This window comes from Mugil cephalus, chromosome 21 (assembly GCF_022458985.1).
Source record: "Mugil cephalus isolate CIBA_MC_2020 chromosome 21, CIBA_Mcephalus_1.1, whole genome shotgun sequence".
Lineage (NCBI taxonomy): Eukaryota > Metazoa > Chordata > Actinopteri > Mugiliformes > Mugilidae > Mugil > Mugil cephalus.
Window position 1 is genome coordinate 15,573,488 of NC_061790.1, and position 16,824 is coordinate 15,590,311.

Genomic DNA, 16,824 nt, shown 5'->3' on the forward strand with positions numbered 1-16,824 from the left:
TCTCCCTCTCGTCTTGCCTCAGTCAAAAGCCACTCTCACCGCCTCGAGCTATTCCTCAGCGCAACAGCGAGGATCTGAGCCTATGCCAAAGCAAGAGAAGAGTCCACACATCTCCAGATTTAGCTTTCTTCCATTGGTTGTGAGTTCTTATGTTTAGACTTGGTCTGATGCCCGGATATATAATGACCTTTTAGTTCACTGTAAGTCAGGGATCAGGTCAATACCCAGGACCTTGCTGACTGATCCTCAGTCTAGACCCACGCTAGGGCTCCCAAGAGCCAATTCTAGACCCAGCCTGCAGAACCGAGATATGCAAATTTTACTTTGATGGAGCCATTTTAAATCCATTGGTTTTCAAGAGTGTGCTCTTTTCTTTCTTTCTTTCTTTCTTTCTTTCTTTCTTTCTTTCTTTCTTTCTTTCTTTCTTTCTTTCTTTTTGTTGCTCTTCGTGACATCTTGTTTAATTTTACTAATCTCCTCATTTGAACATTTGTTCTTTAATCTTCTTGTTCTTGTTATGCTTTTTATTTTTAGGTAAGATTGTCTTTTTGTCAACTCTGTTTTAGATTAGCACCACGTAGCAAGAACAATCATAGCAGCAGAAGCCTATTTACAATAGAGGAAGTGCTATCTCTGGGTCAGTAATTGGCACGGTAATTGGAAAAGAAGACCTTTCATCTAACGCAAAAACAAAAACAAAAAGACAAAAAAAACAGAAGTATTAAAGTATCAAGACAAGATTTCACAGTAGTGTAAGTAACAAATAGGATACTTACACTGTAGGTTCTGGATCATTAGCTGTGCTGGCCACACCTGGGTTCCATGGTCTCGTGGGAGACGAGGCTCTATGTCTATTTTCAAAACCACAGCACCACACATGTCAGACCCAGAGAGGGTTGTATACCGCCTTATTAAAGATCATCATTATCACTGCTAAGAGAAGCAGGAGACGTAAGGAACCTTGTACAGAATCTGGTCTATATACCGACCTTAAACGGCCTTTTATAAGATATCCACTGTCAAGAGTACTGCCGATCTCTTCAGTTTTCCACTCATGCCTGGAAGGTTTTCTCTCCTTTCTGCCCCTGACAAGCTTTCAGCACCTTGGACAGCAGTCTAGCATCAAGTACCGCTGTGACAACATGCAAAATTTCACTTCTATCTGGAGTCCAGCACCTTGGTCCAAATGCCAAGGTGCTGTCCAGGGTGCTGAACTCCCCATGCGGCCGCTTCGGCGCTAAAACACTTGAGATTTCACAATATATCATGCGGCATTTTCACCCCGCGCTTCCTTTTACCACGTTTGGTATGCTGAACTGAAGTCAGAAGCAGCTCCGGGGCAAGGAAATCCTCTGCATAGACAGCTGACACCTTTAAAACCTTTATATTTTTGACAGCCAACTCCTCGGATGGAAGATGTACACCAGCAAAAAAAAAAAAAAAAAAAAAAAGGGCACAAGTATGATTGTGCATATTTTGGTAAACGTCCTGTGCGTTTCGTTCATTGTCATCATTTCCAGCGCACATGCAGTTGTATTTAACTGCAAACCGATTTCTATCTAGAAAGAAGGAATGAATAATTTTCATTAATGGTAATTCGTCCTGAGGGGCTGTTGTATCTCTCTCTAAACGGAATGGTCTCCCACCCCCCACCCTCCTCTACGCGCAGAGGACTCTGTAGAAGGCGGGTCAGAGCGTCAGTGTGGGAGAAATCCAGGGGCCCATCAGCAGTTGCGCTGAGTGAGTCGAGCTGAGAGATGCGCGTTCGCTGAGCCGGAGGAAGCAGGGACCGCTGCCTTTTCCTCCACCGCACCTCACTTATAGGAACCGCCTCATCACGAGCATCGGCATCCCGTCGCCTCCTGAGCGCGCTGTAATTAAAACACTCCTCTTTCTGGATTGAATTTTACTCTGGATTATTATAATACGCTGTATAACGCGAGTTTTATCCGTCCGGAATCGTCTTCGTGTCTGCGCAGGAAAGGTAGGAGACCATTAAAACTGCTCTCTTTTAACACCCCCTTCCTCAGTCATTAAATGTTGTGTAAAGATGTTGCTGTTGAAGGATACTGAAGTTTCGCCGCGAGAAATTCCACTCTCGGTGAATTTGGGCACGGAATCTGGGTCTGAGTTTGTGGATGAGACGGGGGAGATTTACGCGCAGAGGGACGGCTTGGATGATTAGTTTGAAAGCTCTCACCCGCAGTTTAACCTCAGAGGAGCGGTTGGTTTGTGGGCTGGGAAACAAGCGCATCTCAGGAGACCACGTTTGACTTATCAGAGTGTCTGTAACAAAATACTATTTGAGGTGAATGAGCGCGCAGAGCGCAGTAATGGAAAGTTTCCGTCCGCCCGAACCGCGAAATCTCTCTCTCGAACGCCTAAAAACACCAAACCCAGAAAATATCGCAAGTAGTGGCGATTTACAAATGATTCCTCGACCCAGACTTATGTTCCAAATGTCACTTTGTAATTTCGAAATGCTTGCGTGAGCCCTTGAGCAACAGTGAGAGTGCCACCGTGCGAGAAGCAGGGGGAAGGCTGGAGCGCCGTTGAAGAGAAAAAAAAACAATCCCTTTTTTTTCTTTTTTTAATGCTTGGATTTATCCGATTATGGCGTTTTTCTGTCAGTTGAAATTTTTAAATATTCCATTAGCTGGTAAAAATGATGACACATATCATCTCGGGCAATTTGGTTAAAGCATGAGTGGAATTGAAATACCCATCGCGGATGTTTCAGTGGAGACAGCATCACTATAATTCAATAAGCTGTTTCTGCAAGAACTTACGAGTCTCTGCAGAGTTAACAGTGACCTCGTGTCCACCTTTATCTTTTCCTCCATACGCTGTTGGCCATTTTAATGAATGCGTGTTAAATTCGCAGACCATTTTTTTTTCCACTGCACCAACTGGAGCTTGTGCAGATGTTGAATGGGAAACTGCACAATTTTTATTCAATGACAGTAAAAGGCCTGCTGGTGCCTGATTATGTTGCTACTACTACTGCTGCTGCTGTGGTGAAGTTTCTGCATTTAAATATAATAGAAACGCCTCTTATGTGAGGAACCATCAGATTTGTGTGCTCTGATGATTTAGAAATACACGTTTTAATGTCTTTTTTTGGAGGCGATCGCGTGCACCACCCCAAAATTTTCCACGGTCAGCGGACTCCAGTCTGCCCAAGCAGTGCACTAGCAGGTCCGGACACACTCCTAATGCAGTGTACCGTTGTGTGCTGTGACTGATGTCGGATTAAATCGTTCCTCAGGGCTGAAGCTTTGTGTGATAGACAGGGAGCACGGCGGGGGACGCAGGGGTCTCCAGAGCGTGATGGAGGCCCGGCTGCATTACAAAACATGCCAATAAATCTGCTGCGCCGAAGCATCAATACATCATTCATGGTCAGTCAATGGCGGTTTCCCGGGTCATCTCATACCCGAGTCAATAATTCAACATGTATATATATACCCGGAAGATGTGCGCATACGCAACAAGCTAGCCGAGGCTGAGGTTGGTGACCGCAATTTACACTTTTCAAACACGAAGCCTTTTTTTTTTTTAAATTAACGGACGCGACATAAGTCTCTTTCATGCTTGTTCAAGAAAATTGCTTCTTTAAGAAGAAGAAGTCAACGGCGGCTTGTTACTTTGCGCGCGGTGTGCTGAAGGACATCTTTCATAACATGCCTGTGAGGAAAAGTGTCAGTAAAATACGAATTTGACTTGTCGCCACATTAGCCGCATTTAGCTTAGCCCATGGGTTAGCCACCCTGTGGACCGGCTTTAATTAGAATTTGTTACATAAATTTCCAGCAATTTAACAGACAACATTTAATGTAAAATGTCAAATAGAGTAACCTTGAAGTAGCCGGGCAAATGCTACTTTCGAGTCTTAAAGAGTTTTAGCTAAGTGGAAGGGAATGTGCTAGCGTTGTTAGCATTCACGTCAAATCCACGGCCTGCAGGGGACACCTGATACCTCAGTTAGACAATACTCAACACACACACACACATAGCAAGTCATGTTAACTGAATAGAGGCCAGGGCCGATTTTTTACCAGACAATGGCGTCTCAGGTTTCATGGGCAAAGTGAGCTTTGCTTGTTTAAAGGACACGGCACAAAACACACCTCTGTATAGGCTGGTTTAGATTGACACAGCTGCGCTCGGGACTTATTTCACCACACAAAACCTTTTAACCTCCCCGCTGTCTCACAGAGTCCCTTTTAAGACAAAGACAAGTCATCCAAGCAGGCACTCCGGTGTCGTCAGAGAGGCACACTCACGCACACCCCTGCACGGGTACACACACACACACACACTCGCATGGTGCATTAGCATAGGTATCAGTTACTAGAATTCAATAGCTCGCCTGCTGCAGCAAGATTAACTATTCAGGGCAGGTGGTTAAAGGGCCTATTGTGTTGCATGGTTCTGTGCTACTGTCATGATTGGACAATGCGTTTGTCTGGTGGGCAGTCCGCTGCCAAAACAATTGCAAGGGCAAAGGCCTGGAAGAGTACACACACGTATACGGTTTCGCCGCGTGAATCATCTCCGGCTCTGCTGAGCAAATTTAAACAGAACTAGGTGGTTTAGCCTGCAAAGGCTGGTGAACTAGTTAATATGCGGCTCAAGTGTCACCCCGGTTTGGGCGATGGGAAACTTTTTGAATATGTATTCACTGGAAGAAATAAAAAAGGAAATGTTAATAGAGCGCGATTTGAATACAAAGTGGTGCCATCCTTACATCTTTCTGAATAGCTGTTTATGATTGTAATCCCCCAAAGACATGCAAATGAGAAAGAGAGTGGTGCTGGATAATTAGTCATATTTATCAGGATCCCAGCAGGCCCTTACAGATACCGGGCTAGTGTTTAAGACGCAACACATGTTGTGGCTCACCTCAGTGGATTACCACCCGTCGCAGAATCAACAACAGCAGTGTATGGGGTGGTTTCAAGTTTATTTATTTTTATTTTTTTCCACGTAACGCTGTGCAAGCGCTATTTGGAAATGTAGCCCAAGCGAAGGCTTTGAGAGTCTGAAGATTATTTGCGTTGATCTATATAATAAAATGGGCAACCCTGCATAAAATGCTTGTAAACCTCCTGATGGGTGTTATTAGTGGTTGTCTAGTGATATTTAATGGCCGCACAGAGAATCAAATATGCATAGGATGGTGCTCTTAGTGTCTGTTCAGTTTGGCGTTATTTGCCTAATCGCTGCTTTCTCAATTCTACCTGGTATGAATGCAGTTTTTCATTTGAATTGGCTTTATTTTCACAAATAAAAGCCACAATAATGTGACAACAATACTATAAGCTCCTCATACTTTAATCAATAGCACACTGAAAGTGTGAACAAATAATATTTTTGTTGCAGAAACACAACTTTGCCTACCATAAAATTATATATATCTACGATATGTTGTGTTTTCTTCGCTAATTGGCTTTGACGTGAAACATGACTTACGCCTGTACTCATTACCTGTCGTCTGTTTGTTTTTTTCCCCTGCATCTTTCTCAAAGGTGTGAAGCAAAGGATCAAACCATGGGGCACAGAACCGGACCATCGATGACCGCCATGTGCTTCCATCCAGGAAGTCGCCTCAAAGAAAAATCACAAGACGCAGCCCTGAATCACTGACAGAACTTGCTAAGGATCAGCTTGATCACAGCGCTTTCACTTGTCCACTTTGTGTGGAAACTGGATATTTTTCTATATATCTCTGCATAGACTTGGCTGGCGAGATTAGATTCCGTCCATTATCAACACTAGGTCTGGCTCTGAAATAAAACCGGGATATTGCATTGTCTGCTTGACTGTAAAATTATCTATGTGGAATATAACATCCCTCAGGTAAACCCTGGAGCGAAACCGTAATCAGATGTTATTGTCACTTTGAGGATCTACCCCCAGTTCTTACCCTCGTCTGGCTCACCCTGTTATTCTCTGCAATGAATCCAAACATCCTGCCGGGGCATTTCCTCGTGCTGCTAAGTACCGTGCTGGGCCTGAGCGTAGGCTTGGAGTTTACTGGCTCTGAAGGTCAGTGGGCTCGCTACCAGCGCTGGGACGCCAGCTCCAGAAGCGACCTGACGTTTCAGTTCAAGACTTCGGAATCGGAAGGCCTGCTGCTCTACTTCGACGACGGCGGATATTGCGACTTCCTGCTCCTCACCACGTCCGAGGGCAGGCTCCAGCTCCGCGTCAGCATCGACTGCGCCGAGACCACCATCACCTCCGACAAACAGGTCAACGACAACCGCTGGCATTTTGCCGCCATCAACAGGCACAATTTGCGGACTGGCTTGGCCGTGGACGGCCAGACCAAGACGGAAGAGGTGCGGCCCCAGCGGCAGTTCATGAAGATTGTTAGCGACCTCTTTCTCGGAGGCCTCCCGGGGGACATCCGCACATCTGCCATCACCCTGCCCTCTGTCCGCGAGCTGCCGCCGTTCAAAGGAATTATCACAGACCTCAGTTATGGGAGTAAGCTGCCCACGCTAATCAATAGTCAGAAAGTACGGTTGGAGATGATGGGCCTTTGCACAGAGAACCCCTGCGAGAATGGCGGGATCTGCTCACTGGCAGATGGAGAAACCTACTGTGACTGTTCCAGAACCGGATATGTAGGTCGATACTGCACCGAAGGTAAGACTGCTGGCTCCAGAGCATTCTGTGTCAAGCACTGAATATTGATTAAAATTTTAGTAAAATATTCAGAGAGATTCTTTACAAATATAGATCTGACCTGATAGCAGGTCTGCTGTCTGCTTCCAGGTGTACAGTAGAAACAGTTCTATTGACCCCTCATAATTGCTTTTTTTTTTTCTTTTAATATTGTAACCCAGTCTCAAAACATGTAGCTTAACACTCACTGTATTTTGCTCCACCATAAATCTCAATACAGAGTTCAGAAATGAGATTTACTTTCCATAACTGTTGCTATTCCCACTATACCTAATGTAATTTGTGCCACACCAAACTTCATTTGCGGAATGCTTTGAAAAATGTGCATTGATTGCATTGTAGGGTTTACACAGCAGTGTAATTTATACAAAGCAAGAGCAGCCATCCTCCCATGTGTCTGAAAGATTTAATTCACTCAGGACATGGAATCTCAATATTTCTTTGTGGGTTGTTGGTCTTACAGCTTCTTTTAGAAAGTCTTCATATTTCATGTGGGAGGTAAATTGGAGGTGATGTGCTCAGCATTTCATCTCCCTTCACAGTTATTACTTTTGATGAGGCAGTGGTGGATACGGTATTAGCTGATATGACTAAAAGTACAACACTGAGTTCTCTTTTTTTCCCATCAAATGTATTCAGATTTTGCAAGTTGCTGCAGGGACCTGAAGGTACAGACAGAGTTTGGATGAGAAACAACTTCATCTATTTTTCCTCTTCTTCTGTGCCAAGGCTATTCCTTCTTTGGGGACTGTAATGGGATGCAGCCATTTAACAATATTCTACCCCCTTCTGTCTCAACACCTTTTAAGCTCAGAAATTCTGTATTCTCTCAAATGGTCCGGTGACAGCAGGGATCGATACCCGAGCTGTTTTTGATGCATTTTCACCCGTTTTTTTTTTTTTTTTTTTTTTTTTTTTTTTTCATCTTCCTAAGAAAACAATATTTTATCTTGTACTGTACACTGAGCTATGGCACAGCTGCAACTGGTTGAGAGATGCTTAATTTTAAAATCTGCATCTTTCAAAGCAGCTTGTAGCCTTGAGATCAATGCCAGCTGATACCAGGAGTAACTTGTTTCATTTATTTATATTGCATACCCAACAGCACAACATACAAATTTTTCATGGTTCGACCAGAAATTCATTGAACGCACAACTTCGCTATAACTTTACACGCCTCACTCTTTTCTTGTGTTGTACAGGATGTGTAGAAGATGACGTTGTGTGAACAGACCCATGTCGAATCTCCTCCACTGCTGACCCACTTCCTGCCTGTCTAAATCAGAGTGACATGGCTGAGGGATGACTCCATTTTGCCAAAAAACCAGGGGAATGCTCACTGAAAGCTGCAGCACTTATTGTAAACCGTATCTAATGCAGCTAACGTGCTATGAGTTTCCAGTTTATTTAAAACGTAATTCTTCATCCCGTGGAGCGCTTTGTGTGTTTGGTTTCCTAATGTGTCCCAATGTTTGCTGCTCAAACGCAGCTGTTTACAGTTTAAATCCCGAGCGCTAGCCTGTGGCATTGTTCAGGACGGCACACGATGTGCTGGTCGCGGAGCAGTCAAGCAGACTGGACTTGACCCCTTTTCGCTTCATCCCATTTGCTCGCTGCCTGTGTCGAAGAGTCGATAGAGGAGGATGAGGTGGTCCATTTGTCTGAGAACTGACTGGGGAACGATGACATCTTGGTGTTAAAACAACCAAGGTTTTAAGAGGGCACTTGCGACCGAGCCAGGCGGCCCGGGACAGGGGAAGGTAGTCATCTCTCTAACGCAGGGCAGAGAGAAAATGACGAATGAATTCTCTGCCGGCCTGTCGTACTGCGGTTCATCCCTGTAGGTCAGCTGTTGGACAAGAACATAGCCGCGCACCCTTCCGTCTTTGTCCGTCTTTTTACAGACACATCTATTCAGACACCTTTTTCTTCAGCTTTCATAGAGAAGCGGAGTCATGCGAGTTCCCCAGCAGATCTGACTGCTGCTCTTTTCTTCTTTCCCATTAACTGATGTGGCTGATTGTTGATTATGCCACAGAGACGAGGGACCATAATTAGGAGGATAATGAGAACAGAGATGGCTAATTTGCCCGGAAAATGCCCGCGCAAACACCACTGTCAAATCAAACTGTCTGTCGGCAAACTAGCACAAAGCTTCTTTATTGTTATGTCCACATGTCCACAAGTGGTAAAATACTTGTTGTTCAAGCAGTCCAGGTTTTCGGGGCGTGTTCCGAGCAATCAAACTTTCACCATTTGATTGCCGTTGGACATGAGCAACTGCTCGGCACACCTGTCTTTGTCAGTACACTGTGATTGTGCCCTACATTAATGAGCGACGAGAGCAATCTGTCAAACCTGTGAATATTTATACGTTGCGTTATCAGACAGCAAGGTCCAGGGCTCGTGTGCGTTCACTCAGACACATTTGCAGCGCACGCAAACGCACACATTAACAAGGGCCCGGAGCTGCTCGTTAAAACGGGCAGATGGCTGACTGACTGAGTGGACTGGGCCTCGGAAGCGTTTTGCTAGCCGTGCTCCTAATGGTAGAACGGTAGCCCACTGGCCTAGAAGGGAATTAAAAGGAGCTGGGCAAAACATGTGAAATGAGGAAATGAGAGGGGAGAGTGGGGTAAAGCCTGTCTGAGCTACTAAAAAACATCCATATTCCCAAAATGTTTGCCCACTTCTGATGTGCATTTCTCCCGTCGTGGGGATATCACAGCCCGCAACAGCCACCGCTACTTCATGTTCTCATCCAGTGAAAATCAGATAGATAGATAGATAGATAGATAGATAGATAGATAGATAGATGGACTTTATTTGTCCTTTCTCCGAGCTCCTGCAGCTCCTCCAAAATCTATCTCAGCTCACAGCCTAGCACGACGTTCAGTCTCTCCACCTATTTGGAGGTGACTTTCAGGACTTTCGTATCAGTGTGACTAACCATGTCAGGGCAGTGAGGTGAAATTAGACACCACTCGCTCTCCATGTACGTGTCTTTTGGGGCAGTTACATCCGCCGCTGTAGCTTTAGTGCTTTCTGCTGTCATTGTTAATTCTTAAACCGATTCTTTTCGCGGAGGCACGTTCAAAGTCAGCCCGACTCTGCTCCTGTTATTAGCCGCGTAAATATTAGTGCGTTTTATAATAATAGTCTGGATGTTACGTATCGTTCTTTTCAGCTGATTTAGCGGCGGTGACATTCTGCAGTCTCTCGAATACCCCAGGGTTTTATGGTTACAGTGAGATATGCGTGAGGACAAGGTTGCGGAGAACTGGATTGTCTAATGAATATGTAAAAAACGATCATCCATTTCCTCTTTTAGAATGCCACATCCTGCATTTGTAAGGAACAGCTTTTGCTTCCAAAATGTGCAGTGACTTGATGGAAGGCTAGTAATTGAAGGCTAAGGCAAGCAAACTGTTAAGCAAATGCTGAAATGGTGCCTTCAGGCTTAGCTTTGGGGATTAATAAACAGACATGGAAAAAATGACAGTTACAATAATCTTACTATAAAAAGTAGGTCAGGGAGAAAAAAAAGAGGGGGTGGGGGGGAATGGTGCAGGGACTTGCCTGATTCCAGTGCAGAGGGCATTTGCGTCTAGTGCCCGAGCTGAAAATTATGTTTGGATTTGAGTGGTGAAGCTGCTGGTAAAATAGAGCAGGGGGATTACGCTCGGACCACATGTCCTCCGCAGCACATTGGCTTGTTCAGAGCGCTGTCGCATCAAGAGAAAAGGTTTTATCTGCATGGGAAACTGAGCATTTAGCACGCAAACATGCACACAGTACATGCAGATTTGCCCGGTTTTTGCACAGTTAAAAAAAAAAAAGTGTATCTGCTGATGCAGGAACATCTATTCAAGGATTCCAAGTCACCCCCCAGCTCCCAGTTTTTGAAAACTGGAACCGCGTTGCTGTCCCATCAGCTGGCCCTTACGTCCCTTCCCCCAATTTCCAGGCTTTGTCCTTCCCTTTCCTCTTCCAATGTCATCTTTGATGCGTGGGAGGAGAAGTAGCATCCATTTTGGACTCCTTTAAGGAGGCAAGAGAAAATCTCACCTCATCTTCACCAGGCAAAATTATTCTGTCAGCCCCTCCTCTCGAAAGATATTTCTGTCTTTTCGCGGAGTTAAATTTAACATTGAACAAGGACTTGATGCCAGAGAGAAAAAAATGGAACATTAAAATTCCTGGCTGCATCCAGTGGTGGGAAAGTGGCCAGTCCTCCGCGTAGCAATCAAGTCACAACATTAAATCAAATTATTATCTGTCTGCTGTAGTCTGTCATAATTAAGGTTAGTTTCATTTCCTCTTTTCAGGTTTCGATGCTCCTTAGAGATTCGAATGCCAAGTCTTTTAATATTCCTTTCGGTTGCGAGCTCCAGGTTTGAGACTAGAGACGATGCAACGGCAATTGCTGATGCTGTGATCTTCCACGTTCCCTAAATCACACTGGCATGTTTGATGCCCACAAAGTGTCATCCACGGGTGAGACTCTGGTGAGGATTTTGGCTCCGAGGGACAAAGCCTAAATGTGTGGCTTTTTCCGTTGCCATGCCTCGCTGTGAACTCAACCAGGAATCCCACAGCGAGCATTCTCCTGAGGAACCGCAAGGGTGTGTTGATCTTGGGTCAGCGGTGAAGAAAACATTAAGTGGGTTAAAGGGTCAAAAGGGGAGGTGGAGGAGAAAAGCATGGGTCTGCTAACAAGCATCCCGAGATCCACAAGCCTCACAACACCATAAATCCTCAATGCTGCGGATTTATGTTCATTTCATGTGTGCGAGGGACTCTGTGTGATACGAGATGCGGAATATTATGGTACTGTGACAATATTCGAAATGTGAAAGCGTTGTTTGCCACTGGAGTAACGTCAATCTGGTTCCCTGAGAAGACGGGACAGATGAAATTTTCTGTGTTTCTTTCCACAGGGGTTTACGACGAACTAGTTGTTTTAACCAGGCATGTCAAGGGGTGGTTCTCCTCCCCTTACATGACGACGCAATGATTAGAAGTGTGATAACGGTTTGCATGTTAGATCCACATGCAAAAAGAAAGTGTTGTGTGTTGCTAATGCGATGCTTCTCTTTGCTTTCTCGCTTTTCCTGTGACAACTCCACAGCAGTCCAGAGAAAACCAGGTGAGTCTCAAGAAGAGTTGGTCACACTTTCATTATATTAATAATTATTCACTTTAAAAAATCCAAGAGGGGAACACAGCAGTAATCCAGTTACGACATTTAGAATTCACACGTGTTCTGCGAACGGTCCCCACAGCTACTTTATATTCACATACAGTGTTACTTCCCCTTATTAGTCATTTATCTATTTCAATGGAAAGCTTTCAAATGCACTTGGGAAAGCTTTGCTTTTAGTGTGATTGCCATGGTTTGCCATCTTGCAAAGCATGCACAGTGACAATACAGCTGTAGTATTGGTGTGTTGTTGTTCTCAATTTTTCTCTCTGTTCCCGTCCGTTTGATTTTTCTCTTCAAGGCCTCGCACACCTGAAGGCAGAGCAAGGTACTCTCTTCTTTTTCCTTTGTAGAACTCTGTTATTTTGGTTCACTCACCCCATGGCTTGGTTTTGGGGCATACATCTACACCGTGTGCCTTCGCTACCTGTCCATGTGAATTTGTGTGTTGCAGTGCTCCCACTGCTGCTGCAGTGAAGTGGGAGGGGGAATTTGTGTGTGTGTGTGTGTGTGTGTGTTGGCGGGGAGGGGTGCATGGCAGCATGGCATGTCCCACATCTTACCTTTGTCTCTCTCTCTCTCTCTCTCTGCTCCTCAGCCTTGTTTCCGTGTATTACATAATTATGTACTATTCTCAGTTCTGCAGCAAACATGCAGTGACACGGTCCGCTGTCAGGGGGAGGAAGTGTGGAGGTGTGTCGGAGGGGGAGGCGCAGGGAAGCAAGAGGGCAGTTAAGGAAATCACTGAAATTTGTGGAGACAGCTTAGAGGAGGGAGGAGAGGCACGTTGGTGACAGGGAGGAAAAAAAAATGAAGAATAGGGAACGGGAGAAATGTCACAGTGAGATAAAGTACATGTAGTAAAAAGAAAACTAGAATCCCTTTGGGAAACTGAGAATATTGGACAAATCCACAGCTTATACATTACATCCACTGACAAAGTAGGAAGTATATTTGAGGTCTGGGGGGTGGATGGATGGGTGAGTAAAGCAGGTTTTTCTCTCATGAATTATTTGCTGAAGTCAAACCATAACCAGGCAAAGACATATAAAAGTAATAACAATCATTCCTGCCTTTGGCTTCCTCAGTTGATGGGTATGTAGCATGTCATGAATTCCATTATCACTAAATATTAAGGTAGTGGTAATTCTCAGATGTGATTCTCCCTGAATGTAATTTGTGATTTTGCTGAACTGTCCAACATCAGCAATCTTTTCTGACTGAAGAAACTAGAAACCGTGATCTTAGCAAAAATGACTTGAGCTTAGACTTTACTTTTATACAGAAGGCTTAATTTCAAACAAATTCCCAAAATCTTTCTTACAAAGAAGAAGTTTATTCCTGCTGTGCTCTAGCATAGAGTTCTACTTTGAACTTGATTGATCGCGAACCATTTTAACGTTTAAGTAAAGCAAGTACCTAGACCATATAAAATTAAGAAAGTAGTTAATATCGAATGTGTTGTAAATGCTGTCTTTGGTACTGATGGTAGCTGCATGACCCCCAGACCCCCCGCGCTTCCTATTTTAAGATGTGCAAATTTGCTGTGCTTCTTTCTGAAGTGACCATAACATTGTAATTAGGGCTGCTACAAATAATCATATTCACACATTAATTAAGCTGCCAATTATTTTTGCTTTTATTCAGTTAATTTATCTTTTTTTGTTTTTCTTTCTGGTTAGTCTCACAATTATTAACTTAGATTTTCAGTAATCCTTAAAGCATTTAATTGACAATAATTTCCATCATTAATTCTTTAAACCTTATTCAAACATTTTCTTTTAACAACATATTTTAACATGGAATCAATGAAAGAATATAAACTGACCCCAATTGAAATCTACATAGTTTGGTTGCTATGTGTTTTATGCTACGTTCATAAACAAACTGTTTTCTACTTGTAAATGCACTTAAAAGCACCGTTGCCATGCTATTCATTAGCATCTACTCTAAGGAGCCTTTACAAAGCATTCATGTAGTTACGTATCCGTTTAAACCATTCCCTCACTTTAGGCTCTCAGATTTGGGCTTTTTCAGGTCTCATTTCCATCATGCCTGGCAGCGGGAGCCGGCCGTATTTACTCTGCATAACCCATTACATTGATGCGTTGCTGCAGCCCTAATTGTCATGCAATTCACCGAACGATATTTTGAAAAGAAAACGTCCCACATGTGCTTCTCCCATTGCTCCACCATTTGCATGACTATCAACATTTTTGCATGTAAGTGTCAGTTGGCAGTGTACGTACGTGACATCGACTAACAGTACCTTATCCCTACTTTTTGCTGTTTCTCTCCGGTGCACTGCCTTGGATGAAACTCTTCTCTCTTTTATCTCTACGGATCCTTTCTCCTCTGCGAAATCTGTAGGTAGAAACAAAGGTACAGAACTTGCTTTTTCCCTTTTCTTCTCTCATCCGGAGTGCACGCTGTGTGTGTGTGTGTGTGTGCGTGCGTGCGTGCGTTTGAATATGTGTGTTGAGTTTTTGGCTCCCACCGGTAAATCATTTATTTTATGTGTTCGCGAAATGAATTCACATGCTCGTCTATGTGTTGGGGCGAGAAAGCGAAAATCAGGGGAATTGATGTTTTCCAGCTAACGAGTGCCTGCATTTATTATTCCATGAAAGATGAGCCAGTGAGCAGAGAGATGAGTGAAGATGGAAAGGAATACGGTGTCACTAAGTGATTTTCACTTGATTATCGCTGTTTAATATAAGATGTTGACTGTAAGCTCTGCAATGGATAATTCAGTGTCTTTGCAATTAATAATAGACTGTCTGTGTGAAGACACGCATGTGTTAGATGAGTTCACTGTGTTGAAAAAGGGCTGATTGGTGAATGTGAGTTGACATTTGGCTTCATTTAAAGGAAGCCATAGCTGTAGACTCTGTGCTTTGCAATCATGTAGACAATACCATCATTATTCATTTGTCTAAGCTATGTGTTGATGCGTGTTCTTGTCATATTTATGTCACATTCTAAGTGTGTTGGCTTCCGCTTGATGTTGCTTGATATCAGTTTAAAGAAAGAGATACATTTTCTAAAACATGGCTACTACAACATAAAATACAGTAACAGTTTTGAAACAGTTTTTGATTTCAACAAATATAGACATTTGTTTTTTATTCCCAGTTTTGGGTTGGCTGATTTGGTCAACACAAGCTAATTGAGCTAACTTTCACATGCATGCTTGCACTGGTTGTAAAGCTGTTACTTGTTAAGATTTAATATTTCTGACTGATCACAGTCTCGTAATATGTGTCTGAAATATGTCCTTGCTGGGGCTGCTGGCCTATAACTTCCTCAAACCTGTCCATCAGTCTAATCCATCACCCCAAACTCGGACTGCATTCAGAACTAGTTTCCAGAAAGTGTAGAAATCTCTCACAGATTGACTTCCTTCTTGGCCTTTGAGGTGACGCCGGTCATGGTGACTTTGGTTAGTTGTACCCACGGATGCTTGCTGAGCTAAAATATGACAGTTGTTGGAATGGTATTTGTGAGGTGAATAAGATCGTTGAACATGATTTGATCTCTGGTGAGTCTGTGTTTTTGGACCTTTCAGTAAGAGGTGAGATTCCAGTAGGGCTGCATCATTCTGGAAAAATTGTGAAACACGATTGGCACGATTTGTTTTTACAAGTTGTTTATTGCACTGATGACATTTCACAAAATAAAACAAAACAAAACAAAAACATTCAAATGGTCATTCAAGTAGAGTATCAAACATTGAGATTTCCTTAGAACATAGGTGTCAAACTCTGGCCCGCAGTGTAATTATATTTGGCCCACGAGACCAAATACCAAGTGACTATTAGAGCTGGCGGTGGTAAACAGCGCATGTATCGCTGATACTACAAATCCCTACCGGCACAGTGCTACACCTCCCAAAACTGGAGAAAAGAAAGGCAGAAAACAGGAGCTTTCCGGACAGGTGGGAGGCAGAATATCTGGTAACATATAATACAAGGGGTTGAGACTAAATACAATTGATAAGTACATTAGCAACGAAAAGAAGAATGAAGTATTGAAAACGCAGTGAAATATGATAACTAGTTAAAGTCCCTTGCTGAGTATGTAGAGGGGGTCGTATAAAACAAGGACCCAAATACTTAGGGTCTGAGACAAAAGTATGTAAATAAATCACAGTGGAAGTCCTGCCTAAACTTGACCCATAGCATTAATAGTAATTTTTAATTTTCCTTTTGCAAATTTTTCCTTTTTTCTATTATTATCAAATGCATTACATGCAAACCCCAAAACATAAGCAAAAAATGCTTTATGTGGCTATACTTTTAGTATAAACAAATGCACAAAATAATATTATGGCCCACGACTTTGTGCATTTGTTAAATTTTGGCCTGCTATGAATTTGAGTTTGACACCCTTACCTTAGAATGTAGAGCATATGTTTGAACAATAGGCTTGTTCGCCATCCATTTAATTCTCTTTACCGCTGACATCTCTCTACTTCTCTCTCTCACTGTTTCCACACACTCAACTGCAGACGGGCTTCCTCCATTGACGGAATCACTTATTGTAAAGATGCTTTACCATAGGTCGAGGGAGGAGTCAGTGGCAACACTTTAGGGCCGTGGGAAAAAATCCGTAAAGAAATGGGAGCATTTGTTTGCGAAATAAAATGCGTAAGAATCGTTGTGTTTCGAAATGAGATCATGTGTATGTGTGAATTGAAATTGCGATTTTTTTAATGATTTATCGTGCAGCCCTAGATTTCAGTGAGACTGGACTGGAATGTATATCAGCTGCTTTTGTTCTGGACAGAGTAAAAACAAAGACAGAATTTCCCTGCACTTCTGTAACATCAGCATGATAGGGTAGTAATCAGCGATCCGTCCCACAGCGACTCTGTTGTTTGCGTTCTTGCATAACAGAACAAGAAGGACCCAGGTTTGAAACAC

The 16,824-nt window shown here is 43.3% G+C and overlaps 1 protein-coding gene across 15 annotated transcripts in view; it reads left to right on the top strand.

Annotated features, from left to right (window-relative positions):
- Positions 1–1,712: 1,712 nt before the first annotated feature.
- nrxn3b (neurexin 3b) overlaps positions 1,713–16,824 on the top strand; it is a 270,562-nt gene continuing 255,450 nt past the window's right edge. For 10 of the 15 annotated variants that reach the window (XM_047574496.1, XM_047574506.1, XM_047574504.1 and 7 more), the window contains exons 1-5: positions 1,713–1,984; positions 5,532–6,657; positions 11,828–11,845; positions 12,201–12,227; positions 14,270–14,281. In XM_047574496.1, the coding sequence (XP_047430452.1) occupies positions 5,961–6,657; positions 11,828–11,845; positions 12,201–12,227; positions 14,270–14,281 (754 nt within the window). In that variant the 5' untranslated portion in view covers positions 1,713–1,984; positions 5,532–5,960. The remainder of the gene's footprint in view (positions 1,985–5,531; positions 6,658–11,827; positions 11,846–12,200; positions 12,228–14,269; positions 14,282–16,824) is intronic. The other 5 variants (XM_047574498.1, XM_047574509.1, XM_047574511.1 and 2 more) reach the window with 3 other exon arrangements.